At 49.5% G+C, this 23,025-nt stretch overlaps 1 protein-coding gene across 1 annotated transcript in view; it reads right to left on the bottom strand.

The window, feature by feature from the left end:
- Positions 1–243: 243 nt before the first annotated feature.
- Positions 244–23,025, bottom strand: part of ESRRB (estrogen related receptor beta) — a 119,766-nt gene continuing 96,984 nt past the window's right edge. The window contains exons 4-7 of the mRNA XM_049898140.1: positions 19,722–19,832; positions 19,077–19,238; positions 8,640–8,909; positions 244–517 (exon numbers count right to left, since the gene is read on the bottom strand). Of these exons, the coding sequence (XP_049754097.1) occupies positions 273–517; positions 8,640–8,909; positions 19,077–19,238; positions 19,722–19,832 (788 nt within the window). The 3' untranslated portion in view covers positions 244–272. The remainder of the gene's footprint in view (positions 518–8,639; positions 8,910–19,076; positions 19,239–19,721; positions 19,833–23,025) is intronic.

The following is a 23,025-nucleotide window of genomic DNA, read 5'->3' as shown; positions in this document are numbered from 1 at the left end:
GTCCCAAGGGGAGTCAGCCCTGGCCCAGGCCTCAGCATTGCCCATGGAGAGGGGAAACATACCAAAGAAAAAGCAGGTTACAGATGAGCCCCACACCCCTGCCCCCCACCCCATGCCCTACCCCCTGCACCAGGAGTCTGCGCACACACAGCCGGAGCCAAGGAGCCCCTTCCCCTGGGACTGCTCGTAGCTGTGACACAGGGACTGAAGGGCGAGGCTGGTGGCTGTGGAGGTCTCCTCGGCGGTCCGTCTGTCTGTCTGCGGGCTGGCCGTCAGACCTTGGCCTCCAGCATCTCCAGGAAGAGTTTGTGCATGGGCACCTTGCCCTGCAGTTTGACGCTGTAGAAGTGCTGCACAGCCTTGGCCGCCGTCTGCCGCAGCAGGGGCAGTGTCAGCAGCAGCTTGCCCGTCCTCCGCGGCTCCTCGTGGCGCTGGCTCAGCTCGTAGTCCTGCAGCGCCTCATGCAGCAGGTCCTGCAGCTTCTGGACAGCCTCCAGGTCCTCGATGTACATGGAATCTGCAGGCACAAAGGCAGGTGTGAGGCGGGGGCCAGGGAGTGCGGCCTGGGGGCCCCGCCATTCTGGGGCGCTTGGGCCTCCGCTTCTGATCCATCATCCTCATTTGAAAGAGAGGGAAACCAAGGCTCAGAGAGGTAAAACTGCCACTTGGGGGACTCAGAGGCTAACGACAGAGCTGGGGCTCGAACCCAGGCAAAGACATGCATCTACATAAGATACTTCTTGAGGAACCACCAACGGTGGCAGTGGAGACCCGAGGGGCTTGAACATGAGCAGACCTGCTGGTCACCCTGGGGGAGACAGACTGCCAGGTTGGAATCCTGCCTTTCTCACTTGCTAGCTGTGTGATTTTAAGTTACTTAACTTTTCTGTGCCTCATTTTCCTCATTTGGGAAATGGAACAATAGCAATAGCTACCTGAACAGGTTAAATGACTTAATGCAAGGCAAGTGCTTAGAATAGCACTTGGCACAAAGCAGGTACCTGGCCAGCAGCAGAACCGCCACTACCATCACTGAGGCTGCCAAGCATCCCCTCCTCAGACCCTCAGTGCACTGACCTTACAAAACTCTGGTTACAGAACTCGGACACAGATAAATGGGTCGAGCTGGGCATCGGGTGCCTGCTGGTGAGGGGCATTGCTGGGCACGGGGCATGGTGCTGGAGGGGGCTCTTCTCTGGAATCCTGGGGTGGGCTTTGGGCTCAGACCAGGAATTGGGGTTCAAATGAAATTTACCTAAATCTCAGAGAGGCAGGGAGGCACCAGCTGCCAGCAGGGTTACAGTCAGGTCAGAGCCAGGCAAAGGGAATCAACCTGCTCTCTGGCCTGGGGTGGTGGGCTGGGTAGTGGGGTAGGGGGGTGATAACAAAAGTTCTTTGGACATTCCTTAATGATCCTAGGCCCCCATCCTGAACTGCACCACCCAAGGCGTGTCAAAGGTGAGAGGGCAGCTGTGCATGTGAACGGGGAGAATGCAAGCTCTGGGGGAGGGATTGCCAAGGAAGGCTTGGTGAGTTTCCTGAATTCCTCAAAAGAGAAAGGGCCATGCCTTTGTACGCTGGGTTGGTTTAGATACCAGATTGCAAAGGGAAGCTACAGCAACTGGCTGACGCCAGAGGTCTCCCCCTACCCTCTGGGTCTCCACTTGGTAGGTACCTTCATTGCCGCCTCTTAGAGGACCGCAACAGAATGGGGTAGGTAAGACTCTGGAGTCTTAGGTGCTGTGTGACCTTGGCCAAGTTACTTAGCCTCTCTGAGATTGTTTCCTCCTCTGTAAAACAGAGCAAATAAGAGTGTATACTGGTTTCAGTGGGTACCTCATAGCGTGGTGCTGAGGAGTAAATGAAACAGAACATTAAAAAAACATTACCTGGCACTTAATACACGCCTAATCAATGTCAATGTCAGCTATTATATCCCTATTGTGGGGACTCAGACTGGGAGCAAGTGCCCTTGAGTGGCTGGTGTTTTACTGGCCCCACACCTGCGTCTCCTCCACATTTTTCTGTAGTTACCACGGCCCTGAGGACTCCTTCTTTGCCAGTTGGAGATGAAGCGTGGCTCCATCCTACCCTTGCCGCATTTTCAGAGTGCTCACCTAAGCTGGTCCCTGCAAGGCTCCGAATGGCTGTCCAGACTCCCTGACTCCCGCCAGCTCCCTCTCCCCATCCTCCTGCCCTCCCCCATCCTCCCCAAGGAGGCCAAAATTGGCAGCTGCCTTCAACCAAAAATGAAATAAAATAACATTGCAAGATTAATTTCTTTGCAATCCATCAGCGAGCCTGTATTGATGGCATTGATAAACTGTTAATTACAAAATCAATGGCTATGAATTTTTCTGCTGTCAGGGTGCCTTGAGATGGCCGGGACACGGGGTGACAGACGGCCAGCAGGCTCCCAAGGGGCCAAGGTTGGTGGCCACAGCCTGCCTCTGGTATGCTTTGCTCTTCTACCTAGCCTCAGCACCTTGAGTCACTCAACCACAGAGGTAGCTGAGACGTCCTGTCTCGCTCGACCTTAGCAGTGGCGCCCATGGGGCCCTTGGGGCTGTGTACCAGGACCACCTTGACGGTTTCCTTCCCCCCAGTCTCTCCTCCAACCAACACACTCCCTCTATCACTGCCTGGGTGATTTTCTTACCTTGCCAATTCAGACAGGTCACTCCTCTGCAGCGTTTCACGGCTCCCTTGTACTGACCCTATTACAGTCCAATCCCTTCACAGCCCTAGAGCCTCTGGCTTGGGAGCACGTTGCTTTTCCAGCATTATTTCCAAGCAGGCCTGTCCTTTCCCCATCTCCTGTGTTAAGCTGATGGATCCACTATGAAAGTGGACTCCCCTCCTCCCTCCTCCCGCCCTATGAACCCTCCCTTGCTTTAAGGTACAGCTCAGTGTCTATCTCCCCAGCTGAAAAGACTCGCCGGCAGTGGGTTTGGTTTTTGGTTCCTTGAACACCTGAGCCCTTTACCTGAACCTTCCTTGTGCCTCAGATCATGTTCTGCCTTGCCGCATATGTTTATGTTCATGTCTTACCACCAGGGGCAGATTATCCAGTAGGCAAGGTAAGCACGATGCTTACCTTGCTTACCAGATCATCTCTAGTGAACGATTTCACATTTTTTCACTACATCAAAGATTCTGCTTCTAAGTGTGGCTGGCATCCATCTCTCTTTCAACCCCACAGCACCTTCCTACAGAATCAAAGCCTCGTCAAATTTACAGTACCTGACAAGGATGAATTAGCCGGTGAGGTAAGAACAGGCTAACTTGTGCTTACTTACTAATCTGTAGTGCACAATTTCACCTGTTTTTCACCACATGGTTTTAAAAAACCATTATTTTACACCCATGTTTATTGCAGCACTGTTTACAACAGCAAAAAGCTGGAAGCAACCAAGGTGTCCATCAATGGATGAATGGTTAAATACATTGTGGTATATTCACACAATGGAATACTACGCATCGATAAAGAACAGTGACGAATCTGTGAAACATTTCATAACATGGAGGAACCTGGAAGGCATTACGCTGAGTGAAATTAGTCAGAGGCAAAAGGACAAATATTGTACAAGAGCACTATTATAAGATCTTGAGAAATGGTATAAACTGAGAAGAACACATACTTTTGTGGTTACGAGGGGGGGAGGGAGGGAGGGTGGGAGAGGGTTATTTACTGATTAGTTACTAGATAAGAACTACTTTAGGTGAAGGGAAGGACAACACTCAATACAGGGGAGGTCAGCACAACTGGACTGGACCAAAAGCAACAAAGTTTCCTGAATAAACTGAATGCTTCAAAGGTCAGCGGAGCAGGGGTGGGGGTTTGGGGACTATAGCTTCAGGGGACATCGAAGTCAATTGGCAAAATAAACTCTATTAAGAAAACATTCTGCATCCCACTTTGAAGTGTGGTGTCTGGGGTCTTAAATGCTAACAAGTGGCCATCTAAGATGCATCAATGAGTCTCAACCCACCTGGATCAAAGGAGAAGGAAGAACAGCAAGGTCACAAGTTAATTATGAGCCCAAGAGACAGAAAGGGCTACATGAACTAGAGACTACATCATCCTGAGACCAGAAGAACTAGATGGTGCCCGGCCACAACCGATGACTGCCCTGACAGGGAGCACAACAGAGAACCCCTGAGGGAGCAGGAGAACAGTGGGATGCACACCCCAAATTCTCATAAAAAGACCAGACTTAATAGTCTGACTGAGACTAGAAGAATCCTGGTGGTCATGGTCCCCAAACCCTCTGTTGGCCCAGGACAGGAACCATTCCCGAAGCCAACTCAGCAGACATGAAAGAGACTGGACAATGGGTAGGAGAGAGATACTGATGAAGAGTGAGCTACTTGTATTAGGTGGGCACTTGAGACTATGTTGGCATCTCCTGTCTGGAGGGGACATGGGAGGGTAGAGAGGGTTAGAAACTGGCAAAATGGTCACGAAAGGAGAGACTGGAAGGGCTGACTCATTAGGGGGAGAATAAGTGGGAGTATGGAGTAAGGTGTATATAAGTTTATATGTGACAGACTGACTTGATTTGTAAACTTTCACTTAAAGAAAAAAAAACAATAAAAATTGTTTAAAAAAATTTTAAAAAAATATGGAAAAAAAATGAATCAGCGCTCTGCTCACTGAGTACCTGCTTAGTGGCACTGGGCCTTGTACTCAATCTTCAGTGCTGGGGAGGGAACATTCTTCACCTTGCTGGCCCATCAAGGCCTGCAACACTGTGGAATAGGGGACGTGTGGCCTCTCTCAGGGAGTCCCTTGGGGGTAGTGCGGGTGGTTAATGTGCTTGCTATTAACCAAAAGGTTGGCAGTTCGAGTTTACCCAGAGGCACCTCAGAACAAAGTCCTGGTGACCTACTTCCAAATAACCACTTCCGGCACAGTCCGACTCTGACACACAGGGGTCGCCATGAGCATGACACACAGGGGTCGCCATGAGCATGACACACAGGGGTCGCCACGAGCATGACACACAGGGGTCGCCATAAGCAGGCATCTACCTGATGGCAACTGGCTGTAGTTTTGGCCCCTCTTGGGGACCGAGGTCTACCCTCAAACTTGAACTCCTATTGAGGTAAGAAGTCTGGGTTCCTGGAACCTCGATCCCCATGGCAGGGTGTGTACTTGGGCAAGGCTAGACCCCAGCTAGAAGCAACTGATGAGTTCATGTCACCAAACCACTGTGCGTGTGTGTGTGTGCGTGCGTGTGAGAGAGAGAGAGAGAGAGAGACGCATGCCTGAGAACAAGGGAGCCCAGGAGCAATCTGAAGGCTGGTGCGGTTTGGTGTGGGGCGGTGGGGATTGTGGCGGGCAGAAGTGGCCTCCCACCTCTTCATTTTCCTCTGCCAGCATGGGTCAGCTTGACTTCCACCTGGTATGAGTTGGGAGAGTCCAAAATCGAGGAGAGGACCTCCGAGGCCTGACCAGCCTTCTTGGTCTCCGCTTTCCTGCCCCTCGCTTTGCTCACCCTGTTTCCTCAGCCTGAACTGCTTTTCTCCTCCTCTGCCCATCAAAAGCCCCCGCCCCTCTGCAGAGGTTGGTTACGTGCTTCCCTCTGAAGAGGTGAAGCACAGGGCATTGTTAGGGTGGTGAAACTGTTCTGCATGAAACTATAATGATGGACACATGACATCATGCATTTGTCAAAACTCATGTGGTTGGGTGCCGTCGAGTCGGTTCTGATTCATAGCCAGCCCATGTGAGTAGGACTGCCCCGTAGGATTTTCTTGGCGTAATCTTTATGGAAGCGGATAGCCAGGTCTTTCTCCTGAGGACCCACTGGGTGGGTCAGAACCACCAATCTCTCCGTTAACAGCCAGGTGCTTAACCATTGTACCACCAGGGCTCCTTGGGCCACACAAAACAAAAGATGAATCTGAATGCGAAATATGGACTTTAGTTAATAACAATGTATTGATATTGGTTCATTAATTGTAACAAATGTACCACACTAATAACAAAAATACCTGTTGCCCTCAAGAGATCTGACCAAAGCATACACAGAAAATGTGCTGGAGTGGGGAAGTAAGGTGAGATGGGTGTATGAAACTAGTACTGTCTGCTCAATTATTCTGTAAATCTAAAACTACACTTAAAAAAACAAACAATAAACTCAGCATTAGCACTCTCCAACAATGAACACATTACAATTTTGGGATCCTAAGATCTAAATGGTCTCTGCAGAAGCATGTAAGGTTTTAATTTTCATTTTGTATTCATTTATTGTTTAGTAAAGGGATTTGGGGGAAAATAACAATGCTTCCCTCTCTGGGTTCAGTCAGGTTCCCCAGGAGTAGAGCCTGAGGCAGGGGTTCAGGTTTTTGGGGTGTGTTGAGGGCGTGATCTTAGAAGGGTGTGAGGGAAGCAGGACAGGGCAGGGAAGGAATAAGCGAGACTGGGGTACTTCAGCTTCAGCCTGATCCTATGTGGAGCTCTGATCCTACCACACAAGGAACTTGGCCTTTTGTACCTCGTGCGGGTCTGTCGTTGGCTGAAGGCTCTGAGAGGGTTATGGGGGCCCAGAACCCTCTGGGCACGGCACTGTGGGTAATTCTCTGCAGAAGGGTCCACTGTGAGCTGCTGGCAGCAAAGCTCAGCATTGGGGGATGGATGCAGAAACCTAGTAAAAAGGATCTGAGCAGGGCATCAACAGTGCCCCTACACTCTCCACAAAGCCACTTGTTAGGGGATCGGCCATCCTGGTTTCCTAGAGACCGAAAGATGTACTAAAAACAGGGCAAAAACCAAACCTGTGGCCGTTGAGTCGATTCTGACTCATAGCGACCCTATAGGCAGAGTAAAACTGCCCCATAGAGTTTCCAAGGAGGGTCTGGTGGATTTGAACTGCTGACCTTTTGGTTAGCAGCAGTAGCTCTTAACCTCCAAGCCACCAGGGCTTCTAAAAACATGGTGGTACAGGGAAAACCAGGTGGGTACCCTATTTGTACTATCTCCATCTGAGAGCCAGCTCTCCCTCTTCCATATGCTGATAATACTGTTTCCTCTAATATTAATAATGGTAATAGTTAATATTTATTGAACATTTCCTCCAGGCCAGGCACTGGGCTAAGTGCTTTATCTTCGGCTGATCACTGAGTACTCGGAGAAGTCCTTGGAGGACGTCCTGGAACATCCCCATTTTACACACAAGGAGGACACAGAGTCAAGGCCACAGTACTAGTAAGTGTCAGAGGTAGTATTTGAACTTGGGTCCATCTGACCCCAGGTCTGAGCAGTGAACTCCACCACCCCCTGCCCTGCAGCAGAACTCTGTGAGTGTGCATTCCTGACACACACTCTTCAGGGCAGGAATCCTGTCTTTCTCCTCCCTCTGCATTCCTCCAGCACCAGCCCAGGGCCCTGCAGGGGGTGGGCACTACTAGGTGTAGACACCCATTAAATTCAAGCTCACGCACCTGCATTGCCCTATGCCCAGCCCCTCTCCCCAGGTAATCTAGCCAGAAGTTGATAGGTGCTAAAGAAATAGAACACGGCCTCCTTTTTAATGTCAGTTTAAATAACTCGGTTGGGAAGATATTCTCTCTTGTGCCTGAGCAATTCGATTGGGAAAAATCAAGGAGTAGGTCTAAGCTCAGGTTGATTTTGAAATCAGATCACTTTGGTTTGAGTCCTGGCTCTGACACTTTTTAATTGCGTGACCCTGAGCAATTTGCTTCCTTTCCAAGCCTCAGTTTGCACATCTGTAAAATGGGGTTAAAAGAATAGAACTTCAATCATAGGGTTGTTTTCAAGAATTAAATAAGTTCACACCAGTTGCCATCAAGTTGATTCCGACTCATGGCAACCCCACGTGTGCCAGAGCAGAACTGTGCTCGCCAGGATTCCCAATGGCTCATTTTTCAGAAGTAGATCAGGCCTTTCTTCCAAGGTGCCTCTGGATGGACTCGAACCTCCAACCTTTGGTTAGCAACTGAGAGTGTTAACCATAAGCACCACCCAGGGACTCCAAATGAGCTCATAGCTCCCATTTATTGAATGCTTACTATGTGCCAAGCAAGTTGTAAGCACACTATAATTATACATAAATAAATCCCTTCAATAATTTTGTGGGGTACTGAGGAAGAAACTGAAGCACAGAATGAAACAACTTGCCCAAGTGATAGGATTTGACCCTAGCAGCCTGGCCCCAGAGTCCCAAGGGCCTAGCTTCCAAACCAAACCAAACCCATTGCCATCAAGTTGATTTCTAACTCATAGCAACCATATAGGACAGGGTAGAACTGCTTCATAGAGTTTCCAAGGAGCACCTGGTGGATTCGAACTGCTGACCTTTTGGCTAGCAGCCATAGCACTTAACTACTATACCACCAAGGTTTCCCAGCAAACCAGGGTTTCCCAGCAAGCCTGGTGCCCAGCAAATCAGGGGTTTAGTAAATAATACTGAACCAATGCTAGCCATCACTGCCATCTCATTTAACTCCAGTCCACCCCTTGTGCCAGTCTTTGGTGACAAGAAGCTCCAGTGTCTTCGCATCATCCATGGCCCTGGCAGCCGGCCCTACTCACAGGCCCCAGGGCCATGCTCCCCAAGCCCCAGCAGACCTCCCCCATTTCCGCCCTCTGAGCCCCCCACACCTGTCCTTACCTGAGTTGGCGAGGGCCAGGGCCTTGAGAGTCACGAACTCCTCCTTCTCTACCTTGAGCTTCTTGTACCTGCGCACCAGCTGCAGGATGGCCCGGTAGAGCTCCAGCAGCCCCGCCAGGCGGGAGTGCTCCTCGTCCATGATGTAGTCCTCGGCGTACACCAGCTTGTCGTCGTAGGGCAGCGAGCGGTACACGATGCCCAGGATGAGGATCTCCATCCAGGCACTCTGCAGCAGGCTCATCTGGTCCCCTAGAGAGAGGTTCGAGAAGCCTGCAGGGAGAGGGGGCGGGTCAGGGCCACCCCGGGGCCCGCTGCCGGTGGGCTTGGCCCAGGCGCCTCAGGATCCTGCTGGGGCACCCTTCCCTGTGTACCTGCTTCTCCTGGTGAACGAGTGTGATCTGGAATTCACTGGAAGAGCTCAGTCAATGCTGACAGTTGTTATTATCATTATTATTGCTAGTTCTAAGGAATTTTTCAAATGTCTGTGAAGGCTTTTTGATTAATTAAATGCATGTGTAATTGTAGGAACTACTGAATTCATAATAGAAGCAGGAGACAGCCGCACAGGTTCCCACCCCCCGCCCCCCGCCCCGGGGGAGTTTCCAGGCTCCCCTCTCTGCTCAAACCAGAGCAGGCTTTGGTGTTTTAAAGCGACACCTGAAGCTCAAAGCAGAGTCTCAGCTGTGCTGAGTCCCACGGGTCCAGCTGGAACAGGGACTAAGCTGTCCCTGGCTGAGGCAGAAAGACATAGGTCCCAGGGAGCACAGCCCGCGGCTGCTAAGAGCTAAAGGGCCCCCAGGGTGGTGTCAGGGGCACTTCCTCACAGGGCAGCCTGTCCTCCCAGGTTCAGACCCCTTCTGCCTGTACCATCACTCTCCACCTAACAATGACCCAGCAGTCCAGTATCTGGTGAACGTGGGAGCATGCGAGTTTCCGCCTCCCTGCTGGTGAGGAGAAGGCTGACCCCACAGTGAAGAAGGTTGGGTAGGGATGGCTCAGAATGATGACACTGCCTTGTCCAATGTGTTCTGGAGAGTACCTGGGTTTGAGTCCCCACTCTCCATTTCCTGGCTGTAGACTGACCTGGTCAAAGTCATGAAACTTCTCCAAACCTCAACTTCCTCATCTATGAAATGGGTATACTAGTAGAGAGTGGCTGTGAAGTCTAAATAAGACAAGGATTTGTAGAACACACAAAGTGTTCACTGAGCTCTTGCTATTATGATGAGATAAAAGTCTTCATCTGTAAAATATGAATAATGCTGTATACTGGAATTGCAACAATTATGTACTTAACTTTGGTGAACTCAATTAACATATCTTGATTTAGAAGAGAGAAAGAGAAAGAAAAGGAAGGAAGAAAGAGAGGGAGGGAGGGAGGGAGGGAGGGAGGGAGGGAGGGAGGAAGGAAGGAAGGAAGGGATTTTCAAATATCTTGACCACAGAAGTCAGTAACTTCACTGGGGACTCACCCAGAAACTCAGTGATGTATTCCGACAGTGGAGAACTAAACTGACTGCGCTGGGTTTATTGGAAGAAGGATGAGTATCCACAAAACCATTGGTACCATCTGTCATGAGCAACTTACTGGATTTCCAGGGTCATTTCGCCTATGTGTGACTTTTTTCTTCATATGCTGACTTAGAAGCTAACTCTGCCTGGGTGCAGTTTTAAGATGTGCTGCCCCATGTGGGTGCCAGGAGGATGAAGAAATGATGCAGACGACACACTTAGCACCAATCAATCCCACACAAATCTTAGATATTGTAGCAGTAATGGCTGTGGTTACTATTACTGTTGTTGTTGTTGGCATGCCATTAGGATCACTCTCTCCTCAACTCTGGACATGTCTGGAGGCCTGGGCTTCTGAATTGGCCTATCTCTGGGCTTCTGTGGACTCCAACCCACCTCTCATCTGTTGTCCTCTGTCTCTAAATGCCACTGCCGCTCCGCGTTTCCCACCCAGTACATGACTGTTGGCGGCATCCCTGGGGCCAAAGCCCCCTTCACTCGGCAGGCTGCCCGTTACCCGTGAGCATCCTCCTAGTGTGATCATCGTGGATCCTGGCCCAAGCTGTACAATCTGGGCCTTGGGTCACCAACTGGCACCCATGGGTGGTCAGCAAGAGCTGGAGCGATTACACTGGCCTGACACGGGGTAAGCTTTGATGGATGCAACAGTTGGGGGGAGAGGCTGTGGTGTAGAGAGGCCGGGTGTGTGTGTGTGCGTGTGTGTGTGTTCACGTGCTGATTCCACACATGGGAGAGGGTGTGAGGCTGCCCGTGTGGTCGGGGGAGCCAGGAGGTAATAATAGATAGATAGAAATGGACATCCAATTTCCCTTATCAGGCCTCTGAGGAGAAGAGAGGCCTTGGGCGACATTAATTAACAGATACCAATCAGCCAGCACACGAGGGTGTGTGTTTGAAGGGAAGTGCTGGACTGGACTAGAGGGTCTGAAAGCAGACTGACAGGGAGGGAAGATGCAGGAGGTGGGCAGGGGAGAAAATTAATAGACAACTGAATTGGAAGGTAGCTGACAGGAGGGTGAAGGTAAGAACTAGGCTTCTGACAATGAAGGAGAAAAGACCCGTGGGAGGCCTGTGATCACACAGACGCAATCACGAGATGACTGCTATTGGCGTGCTTCTGCCCCTGTATTCACTTGACAAATACTGAGCACCTACTACATACCAGGCCCTGTGCTAAGCACTGGGGATGGAATAGCCCCTGCCTTCAGGAGTTATAGTCAAGAACGGAAGAGTCCCCATTTACAAGGACCACCGGTCAATGTAAAGTTCTGACTGTAAGAAGAGCTATCAGAGAACACACAACAGGGGGATTTGGCCCAAAGAAGAGAGTTGTGGAGGCTTTACAGAGGAGGCGACCGGGGCTGAGCTCTGAAGGGTGGGTCGGAGCTCTGCAGGGGCTGACAAAGGCATGTCTGCCTGCAGTGCACCTGAATGAACTGCTCCCCATGCCCTGAGCTCCTGGGAAGGTGGACACCTTGCTGTTTATCTACATACCCCACTGCCTAGCACCGTGCCTCGTGCAAAGAAGATGCCCCATAAACCCATGCAACACAGAGGAAAGAATGAACAAATGCCACCAGGCCTTGTCCCCAGGAGCTAAGAAAACTTGCCAAGAAACTCAGTTAGACCCTCTTTGTCTTTGGGCTCAAGTTCAGAACTAGCTGCCTTTGCCCCTTTGGGGGATGGGAGGGAGGAGATGGCGACGTAGAAAGTTCTGTGCTCCATCGGAGGGTGCACTGTGAGGCCTGTGCCTAGCCCTCTCTGCCAGCCTGTCTAAGTAGTGGACTCGAATCTGACTTCTCTCTTCCACTTGAGCATCTTCGACAGAAGCTAGAAATAGCTTTGAAAATCTGAATGCACACTCCGAAGTGTTGACTGTGTATACCTTCTGCTTCATTTTGTGCAAGAAAGGGGGAGATGATATTTTCTAATATCTTAAATAAAGAGTTCTGACGGCACAATGGGTAAGCGCTCAGCTGCTAACTGAAAGGTTGGCGGTTTGAACCCATCCAACGGCTCTGTGGGAGAAAGACTTGGTGATCTGCTTCCATAAAGATTGTTGTTAGATGCCATCAAGTTGGTTCCCTACGTACTGCATAATGAAACACTGGCCTTGCACCATGCTCACAATCGTTGTTATGCTTGAGTCCACTGTTGCAGCCACTGTGTCAATCCATCTGTTTGAGGGTCTTCCTCTTTTCCACTGACCCTGTACTCTGCCAAGCATGATGTCCTTCTCCAGGGACTGATCCCTCCTGATAACATGTCCGAAGTATGTAAAACTCAGTCTCGCCATCCTTGCTTCTAAGGAGCATTCTGGCTGTACTTCTTCCGAGACAGATTTGTTCATTCTTCTGGCAGTCCACGGTATATTTAATACTCTTTGCCAACACCACAATTCAAAGGCATCAATTCTTCGGTCTTCCTTATTCATTGTCCAGCTTTCGCATGCATACAATGCGATTGAAAATACTGTGGCTTGGGTCAGGCATACTTTAGTCCATAAAGATTACAGCCTAGGAAACCCTATGGGGCAGTTCTACTCTGTCACATGGGGTTGCTATGAGTTGGAATTGACTGGACGGCACCCAATAATAATACGTAAAATATTTTCTAATATTTGAAAAAAGAAACACGAGAAGGAAAAAGTAAGAAACAGAGAAATGGTTGCCTGTAGAAGGTAAGAGGGGCAGGCGACAGAGATGGACGTGAGACTTTTGTGAAAACGTGTTTGTCTAGTTTTGGCTTTGAACCATGCCAATGTTTAAGATACCCAAGAATAAAATTAAATGAAAAACAATGAAATAAAACATAAAACAAAACATATGCTCCCTTGAACCTAGCAATTCCACTGCTAGGGATTTCTCCTAAAAAGAAAACCGTGTGTAAATGCGCAAAGAGAAATGTCAAAGGGTGTTTGTTAGATCATTGCAATAGCCCAAAGCGGGAAACAAACTAAATGTAATTAATGTAATACATGTAATTATTATATTAAATGCAATAAATGTAATTATTAGTTAGATGAACGGCACACTTAGGAGTCACTATAAAGGGCTGGAACTGTTTGTGCTGATATGGAAAGATAACCAAGAGCCTAAGGCAGATGGAGTGGGTCAGAGCACAGATGCCAGAGCCAGGTGGTCTGTTAGAATCCTAGCTCTGCTAATCACGGGCTGTGACTCAGAGCAAGTCAACCTCAATCTTCTCATCTGTGAAATGGGAATAATAATAATAATACTTGCCTCGTGGATTTGTTCGGATTAAATGCGTAGAGCACTTGGGACAGTTTAGCACATGGTACCCGTTGCCGTCAAATCATTTCCGACTCATAGTGACCCTAAAGGACGGAGTAGAACTGTCCCGTAGGGTTTCCAAGGAGCGCCTGGTGGATTTAAACTGCCAACCTTTTGGTAAGCAGCCTGAGCTCTTAACCACGACGCCAGTGAGGTTTCCGCTCAGCACATGGTAAGTGCCACTATTTTGCAGAATTAAATGAAAAAAAAAGGGGGGGGGGCTTTAAGCAGTGTTATAATATAATCCCACTGTGGGAGGGGGAAGCACACACACACACACACGTTTACATAAGCACAGGAAACCCTGCGAAGAGCACCTAGGAAGTTAGGATGAGCGGATGGGGGATTAGGAACTCTTAATTCCCGCCCTCCTGTCACATCTGACATCTTTGTTCTTGCTGTTAGCTGCTGTGAAGCCAGCCCCTGACTCACAGGGACCCCATGCACAACGGAGCGAAACGTTGCCTGTTCGGTGCCGTCCCCGTGATCTGGCATCTTCACTCCAACCAGCCAGCCAGCCAGCTGCAGTCGAGTTGACGCCAACGTGGGGTAACCCACGTGTGTCAGAGTAGAACTGTGCTCCACAGGGGTTTCAAAGGCTGGTTTTTCAGAACTAGATTGCCAGGCCTTTCTTTTGAGATGCCTCTGGGTGGGCTTGAACCTCCAGCCTTTCGTTTTGCAGCAAGTGCATTACCCACTTGCGCCACTCGGGAACTCCAGACGTCTTTACTAGCAGCATATATTCTTTTATTTTAAAACAAACAAAAGACGTGCAAAATTCCTCCTGTCCTTCCGTAAAGCACCCTTCACCTTCTGTTCTGATGTGATGGCTAGACCTTCTTCTCCATCAAGTAATCAGCTATTCTGGGACAGAGGGGCCCCTCTCGGAGGGCTGCTGGGAGAGGCTGGGATCTGGCCTGTGCCCCGGGGAGCAAACCAAGCTGGCTGCTCCTCCCCATCTCCCACCGTGAGCTCTGCTGCCCCAGTAAAGTTGCTTTATCTGCGCCAACTGATCTAATACCATCAGGCTCTTCCCAAGCCTGCCCATCCCCCAGTGATTTGGCAGCATGAGCTCCTAGAATTAAAAAAAAAAAAAAAAAGGCACATAATTTGTGGCAAGTGGAGTTCATAATCTGTTAATTTATTATCGTTTCTGTCGACCTGGAGGGCCATTAGCAGAGGTAATAAAGGGAGATGTAATTATAGGATCTGAGGCCACTCCAGACACAGCTGCTGTCACTCGGCAGCCCATATTTCATCAGCCGCTGGCGTTCCCTTCTTCCCAGTGTGAGCCAGAGGCTGGCTACCTGGGAGCAGGGCCTGTTGAGGGACCCTTGGTGAGGAGGCCTCTGGGGGTCCCCTGCAGAGTCTGTGCAAATGTCAGCCGGACCTGGCAGGGGTGACGGTGACTCCCAGGGGCCAGCAGAAGGCTCTCCTGGCTGGGCTGCCTCTGGGCCGCCTGGGAAGAGGCTAACGAGCTAATAAGGTGTGGAGCCTGCAATTCATCAAGTGATACCCATAGCCTATTACAGGCTGCTAGCTCTCTTTCTAATCTCCCGCTCTTGGGGAACAAGAACTGGATACTCTAAAGGTTCAGGCTTGTCCTCTGGGTATTCCAATACTTGGAAAATTCAACTCAAGGTAAAACCTGTGTTAGGGGCAGGGCAACTTCAGACCGGCTGGAACAAAAGAGTGGCTGCCATTCTGAGCGAATGACATCAGCTTCAAGCTCCCCATGGAACTCATCCTGTGAGAAGTGTCCTGTGTGTTCAAAACTACAGGCCAAAAAGAGGAGGAATGCGTTTGCACTCAAAGGGTCCATCCTTCTGGCTAAACTGATCTGCCCAGAGCCCACAAGAATATGTCGACTTCTGTGTGGTAGCAAGGAAACTTACGTTCTCAGCATCCTAATGTCTTTCTGGACTTTTCTACCTGGCCACTGTCCATCAGTCCTGAAGGCCTAACACATGTTCTGCTCTTTCCTCCTCCTGCCCCTGAACTCCACCCTGTATCTGCCTTATCATATATGGAGATACAAACCATACAGGAGGTCAGCAAATGGGTGGGGACAGATGAAACTCACCACCCATTTGTAAGTGTGCTGTACCGTGGTGGCTTGTGTGTTGCTATGATGCTGGAAGCTACGCCACTGGTATTTCAAATACCAACTGTGTCACCCATGGTGGGCAGGTTTCAGCGGAGCTTCCAGACTAAGACAGACTAGGAAGAAAGGCCTGGTAATCTATTTCTGAAAACTGGTCATTGAAAACCCTATGAATCACAACAGAATACTGTCAGATATAGTGCTGGAAGATGAGGCCCCTAGGTTGGAAGGCACTTGGAATACACAGTGGACACAACAATGGGCTTGAGGTTACCAGCGATCACGTAGATGGTGCAGGACCAGGCAATGTTTCATTCTGTTGTACATGTGGTCACCACGTGTCGGAACCAACTTGCTGGCAACTAACAACAATAAAACAATAGGAGATGAAATAAGATTGGCCATGGGCTGGTAACTGTTGTGGCATGAGTACCTAGGAATGCATTACACTGTTCTGCCTACTTTTATATATGTTTGAAATTTTCTATAATCAAAAGTTTCTGTTTTGGTTTTAGTTTTCCATCTTATTCCCAAATTGGATCCCTGGGGCAGAAATTGTCTTAATTCTTTGTAGCAGCCCCAGCTCCTAGCAAGAGCCCTTCCTCCCCGTGCATGTTCAGTAAAAGCCTGCAAAGGCCAAGTATGACGTGCCCTCATGTGCCAGGCCCTGGGCTAGAGGCTGAGTGATGCTTACGGCATGAGAGGTGTATTCCTGTACTTCAGGATGGGGGCCTGAGAGCCTCCTCACAGTTCTGTTCCTAAGCAGTTGGAAGTGGTCCCAATAGTCCTTCCTTTTGTCTGTCCAGGAACCAGGACAGACTGGAGCGAACATAGGTCCCAGGGTGGGGCTCCCACTTGCCTCCTCCCTACCCTACCTGCTCGCTTGTGCTCTTTCCCTCTCTCTCAGTCTCTCCGCCCCATAGGGCTAGTGGACAGGCCTTCGGGAGCTCTCCATCTAATGTGGGATGGAATTAAGTCGATTCGTTTAAAAATGTCAGACACTTGATGTGTCACTGTCCTTCATAAGAGGTTTACATGCAGTGGCAGGAAACTCTACTAATTAATTTTACCTTAAACACTGGAAAGTCAGGCCCAAAGAATTCTGTATGCAGATTTATGCAAAATAGGCAAATTCGTATTTGAGACAGTCAAATGAGCCCCGATATTTATCTTATTTTCTAATCAAAAAGAATTCAGCTTTGGACAAGGAGAAATGATGATATGAAAGGAGGCCTTGATTTACTGTTAGCATCGGCCACCACTGTGGGACCAGCCTCCGCCATTTATCAAGTACTCACCATGTGTGGGGTGCGGGCGCTGGGCTAGGTGTGCTATACCCTCCCCACATGGGGGGAGCTCTATTAGTGTTCCCATTTTACAGATGAGGACACTGAAGCCCACGAAAACGAGGCCACTTGCACAAGGCCAGTAAAGGCAGAACTGGGATCAGGGCCCAGGTTGGCCGGATTCCGGAGTCGGTGCTCAAAGCCACACTTTACCCACTCACTGCACTCTTGGTTTGAAAGCCAGACAGGAGATGCAGCTGTGAGCCAGGAAGGCACAGGGAAGAACGGGTTCAGGGGAGACAGTGCCTGTCCACTCCCTCAGAGGTGCTGCAGGGGAGGCGAGGTGGGAGACGGAAGCAGTGACCTGGAGGACCGCCAGCTGCCGCTCCTGAGCCATTGACAGGCCGTGGGTCTAAGTCAGGAACTGAAATGTGTGAGATTGGGCGGGCGGGCGGGGAAGGGCAGCTGTGCCTGATTTGGCCCTGGGTCAGTGGAGCAATCCGGGCTGAGGTGTCTTAAGCAGTGGCCTGACCCCACGTCTGTGCTGAACCAGCACCGGGCAGATTCAAAATGTACTGAGTGTGTAATCTCGGGAGGCTGAGCTCCTTAGTAAGGGCACACCAGCCCCGGTCCCTGAGGACCCCCCTCCCCAGTCAGAATGCCCAGGGGCCACCAGGAATTCCCTGCAGAGGGAATTCCAGGTTTCCTGCCAGCTGAGTTACAGTCTACTCCATGCAGACCCTGCCACCTGGCCTCTTCCAGCCGCTCTCCACACACAGGCTCTGTCCTGTAAGCAATGCATGCAGGGTCTCACACATAAGGAATTCTTTCTGGCTCAGCCCATCAACAACGGGCCTTGGCATCTAACCTATAGGGCACTTTTGTCACATGATCATGCGTGTTGGCTTCATCTTCCAGAGCCCATGACAAACAAAAACAACAGATTGACAGACAGGAAGATAAGCTGTCCCATGCCACGCAGCTAGGAAGAATCCAAGACCACGGTGGATCGTCCCCAGAAGGATTACAGGATGTCTACAACTCTGGGAACCAAGCTGTCAGAACCTTAAAGGAGTTAAACAGGAGGTTAAGGGGTAAAGTAAAAGGAGTTAAGGCACAAACTGTAGAAAGGCCCCCAAATGTGTATAACATAGAATATGTGGGTGTCAATATCTACAAAAATAAAAATAAAAACAAGCTCGCGCCATTTACGCAGAACTAGAAAGGCCGAAAGAGAGGCTTGGGTCCACATGCAATGGAGAAGTCCGTATTGCTTCAAATGTGTGATACATACTTTCTGTACTAGGAATGCTCTTAAAATCTGAGAACCCAAATAAAGTGACAGGCTTCCTTTAGAGATCAGGCAAGCAGCAACAGCAATCATGCAGATGGTGTTAGCACAGGCCAGGCAAATGCTCCACACACACGATCTCATTTCATCCTCAGCTCAAACCCCACAAAGGAGGCACAACTGTTACTCCCATTTTATAGAACGGTCAAGTGACCTGCCCAGGGTCACACAGCTAGTAAGTTACAGACCCAGAATTTGAATCCAGATCTGACTCCAAAGCCCATGCTCCTAACTGCTCCTCTCTACCTGACTCTAATATGAAGAAAGAGAGTCGATCATCCTTTTGAGTTGTATGTCAACATAATGCCAATAAGGTCTTATAAGGAAACACTACTCCTTTGCCTCCAAGAGTTCAAGGAACTTGCTCTTTGAACGTTACTTATTGTAGATCCAATCATCCTGACCAGAGTCCTTGCCTGGGTAGTGCCTACGCTTAATGCACTTGGCTGTTAACTAAAAGGTTGGAGATTCAAGTTCACCCAGAGCACCTGCGAAGAGAGGCCTGGCAATCTACTTATGAAAAATTCAGGCTTTGAAGACCTTACTCTGACACATACAGAGTTGCTGTGCATCAGAATTGATCAATTCTGACTCAATGGCAATTTTTTTTTTTTAATTAGATCAATCACAGGCCCTTCTAGAAGGATAGCTGGTTCTGAGGAGTCCCCAGGACTTCATACGTATTACCAGACCTTCCAAACACCTGTTCCCCTCCAATCCCACAGGAAGAGAAAAAGTAAAATGGGTGTAGCAAGATGTCACGGGCCTCCTGGTTCCAGGCTTTCACTTGTCAGAACCATCACTGCTGGTCAGGCAGTGGGCAGACTGGCTGAAAGTCCCTGCTTATGCTCCTGGTCCTACGTGACTCACCTGGGATGTGCTTGGCCCAGCCAATGATGACCACGAGCTCCCTGTCTGCCAGGTCACAAAGGGTGGTCAGGGCCTTGATGTCCCCCTCAGGCATGCCAGGGGGAGGCATGGCGTACAGCTTGTCTGGCTCGGCCACCAGCAGATATGAGACAATCTTGGTCACTGCAAGGACAAAGAGGGAAAGGTAAATGCCTGGGAAAAGAAGACAAGGTCAAGGGTGTGGCCTAGGATGGAAGAAAAGTTGGGTTCCTATACCCCCATAAAGGTCACACGTGGCTAGAAGGTCCCCTTTCTGACTTCACAGAGTTGCTGGCAGAGGTGACTCAGTCTGTTGAGAAAGGGCTTGGTGAATTCTCCTGAGAGGAGCCTGCAGAGCAACTTTGGGTGGATGGTGAGGGAAGCCTTGTTCTGAAGGATGAGGCCCATGGCTTCTTAGAACCACACACTTTGTTTGGGACCCATCTGTGATGTTCTGCATGGAATGGCTTTGAATGAAGTACCCCAAACCAAGGCCAGGCACCAATGTCATCTCCCCGAGATCCAGCACCCCATCACTCAGCACTGGGAAAGTGGCATTTCCCCAAGTGACACCAGATGTTCCAGGTGCAGGTGCTGGCAAGGGGCAGGCACATCCCAGGCACTCACATGGCTTCTTAGCGGGCGGAGAAATCTGTAAGCTCAGGTAAGGACTGCTCTCTGAGTCCAGCCGCCGCTTGTATTTCTGGCGGCCTCCACGTACTCGGTCAAGACGCACACCTGTTGGGAGGAAAGGGAGAAGGTCTCAAGAGTCGTTCAACATTACTCGTGTGCAGTACTGACTTCTGAATTCCAGCATTGGCCAAATTCTTTAGGGCCAAGCCCAAGGGGGCCTTCTACAGCTGCCTCATGGCCAGCCGCAGGCCAGCTGGCTGGACAGTCCTAAAACAATTATCTAACAGTGACAGCCCATCACTTTTACCCCAGGCGTGGTCCTGTCTCTCTGGATTCAGCATCCTCCTGAAATCCATCACAAGCAACCTTCAGCCCTTGAGTCTTTCTGTTTCTAAAAGGGAAAGCACAACAAAACACTCCACCTAATGGTGTTAGGGAAAGAAGTCACATTATTCTAGATCTGCTCCAAATCCAGGGAAGGTCGAGTCAACTTGCCAAGATAGGACAGAAAACCATTCCATTGCCAGATACACTGAAAGAGCCAAACCACAGATTTTCAAATCCCTTGCATAAGAAGCATCTGGGTGGGCACACAATAAAAATGTCAATTTCTGGATCCCATCCTCAGACATTCTAAGTTGGAGTTCTAGAAACTTCTACGTAAACTCCGCTATGGGATAAGGATGTAGGTGGTCCTGTCCACACCTAAAAAATCAACGACTAGAAGTACTTCAAAAGCAGGTGCAAAAGCAATTGTGGCTGCTCCATGCAGGAAACATCTACACCACATTTACATCCAGCCGTAGGACAGAAACTGTTCTGCATTCAATTACTACCCACAGCTAGTCCAAGGGTAGCAGCATCAGCATTACCTGGGAGCTTGTTAGAAACAAAATCTCAGGCCTGGCCCCAGAAGACTCAGGATCCGCATTTCAACAAGGTGATTCCTATGCAAATTAAAGGCTAGAGATGCTGGGGTACAGTGTCTAGCAGAAAACCAGCTGCCACTAGTACCTCGGACACTAAAGGGGACAGCTGAATTCTCTCCCACACAGACCTGAATCCATCTGCTGGTAAGGCTGGCTCACATCTGCCCCCTTACCTTGGCACTCCTAACCTCGTCAAAGGAGCACCAGTGGCGCCGTGGTTAAGCGCTAGGCTGCTAACCAAAAGGTCGGAGGTTCAAGCCCACCAGCTGCTCCGCAGAAGAAAGATGCGGCAATCTGCTTCCATAAAGATTTCAGCCTAGGAAACCCTATGAGGCAGTTCTACTCCACCCTATAGGGTCACTATGAAATGGCACACAACAATGACAACAACAACAAATCCTCCTGCCCCCTTCAGTAAGAGCAGAAGAAGTAGGCACACAAATGCAGGAAGGATGGTTTCTCCCTTGAAAGTTTTTGGGGAAAAGTTCCCTGTTCAGAAGAGTTGTCCTGACCCCGACCTGTGTGTGACACTGCTACAAAAAAGCCCACCCTTCCTTACCGCACCTGAGGTGAACCAAACCCACCACCAAGCTCTGCTTCCCCGTGGGGTGCCAATAAGACCACAAAAGGAAATGCCAAGCTTCATTGGTGAAGGATGGTGAGGACCCCCACTTACTGAGCACCTACTATGTGCCAGGATGAGCCCCCTCCTCACTTCACTGACCTTCTCGCCTAGAAGCTAACCTAATGAGCCCTCCCTTGCGCCCAACCCCCACCTACCTTACCCCAGGCAGTGGTCAACCAGGGTGGTGACTGGTCTACCAGAGTAGGGACTGCCCAGCTAACGATAAAAAAAAGGGACTCATCCCCACAGCAAGGCAAGGAGAGGGGCAGGTACTACCTCTGCCACTGCTACCATCTGGAACGTTCTCTGTCCTGACTCAGGGCCCTTAGAGGGTGTTCAGAAAAGATTTGATAATACAGGAGAGGATGTGCCTCCTTCCTCCCCACTCCCCCATCAGGCCAGTGCTTCCTCTGGTGTCTGAATAGTGCACTGGGCTTCTCCTGTTGACCACGTGTCCCATAAGGCCAGGGACTGCTCGGGGTCCTCCTTCAGTGTCTGCCATGGCATCTGACACGCAATGGGTGCTCAAGGATTGGGAGCGAGCACTACGATTATCATTATTATAATAATGATAACCTATCATAAAAAAAATTTTTTTTTATCATATATATCATATCATCGCCACTATAACACTCCTCTAGTATTGTGTACAACTTCCTGGTCAGTGATGCTAATAACGACAACGCTAATAGCACTTACTGAGGACATTCTGTATGTTTACCCTACTTAATTCACAGAACGTAAAGTAGGTGCTACTAATCTCATTTTACAGGTGAGAAAAACTGAAGCTTGTAGAGATTTAGTAATCTGCCCAACGAAACAGCCAATGCCCAAGTTCTTTGTCATTCTAGAGTATGACCTCCTGGAGCACACACACACACACACACACAAAACAAAAACGTCGTGTTAATTCCAACTACAGGACAGAGTAGAACTACCCCATAGGGTTTCCAAGGAGCACCTGGTGGATTCAAACTGCCGACTTTTTGGTTAGCAGCCGAACTCTTAACCACTCCGCCTCCGGGGTTTCCTCCTAGAGCACAGTAGGTATGCAGTAGTCTCCTCTAAACTTTCTCCTCCAGTTACATAGTGGTCAATAACTCCAATCAATAAATGTATTGATTATTAGATTATTCTGTTTTTTTTTTTTTTAAGTAGCCTGTTAGTTTTAATTATGCACAAATTGATACCTGGTGTGAGATACGCTCCCCCTCCTTGCTTCCCCTCTGCTTTTCTGAGTCCTGCCCTACGCATCGGAAACCCTGGTGGTATGGTGGTTAAGTGCCACGAGCCTGTAACTGCTTCAGCCTATGGGATCCAAAGATCAAGGTCCCAGGCTGCCCCTTATGGGTTCTGTAGGTCTGCACAAGTTGACCCTCATAGCCTGTTTTATCATCAGGGTAAGAGGAGGAGGCAATGATAACACCAACTCTGCTCACCACATGTAGCTTTTGTGAAAATCAAATGACATAATGGTGGGAAAATGCTTCAGAAATTCGAAAGCAAGCCCAGTAGGACAGGTGTGGCCATCTTTCTCATCGCTCCACAGTTTGGCATTCACCTGGCACTTCACATACCACCTCCCATCAGCTTTTGGATTAAATGGGTTCTTCCAGGACAAGACCCATGTCTGCTACATTTCCTGGTACTCTCTCTCCCCTACACTGTCACACAGTCAGGGTTTGCTAATGATCCTGTGGTGAGGGGGGATGGTCCTGTGGTACAGGCCTGTGCTTCCCAACCT

Source organism: Elephas maximus, chromosome 10 (assembly GCF_024166365.1).
Source record: "Elephas maximus indicus isolate mEleMax1 chromosome 10, mEleMax1 primary haplotype, whole genome shotgun sequence".
NCBI classification, from domain to species: domain Eukaryota; kingdom Metazoa; phylum Chordata; class Mammalia; order Proboscidea; family Elephantidae; genus Elephas; species Elephas maximus.
This window is presented reverse-complemented; position numbering and strand designations above follow the sequence as displayed.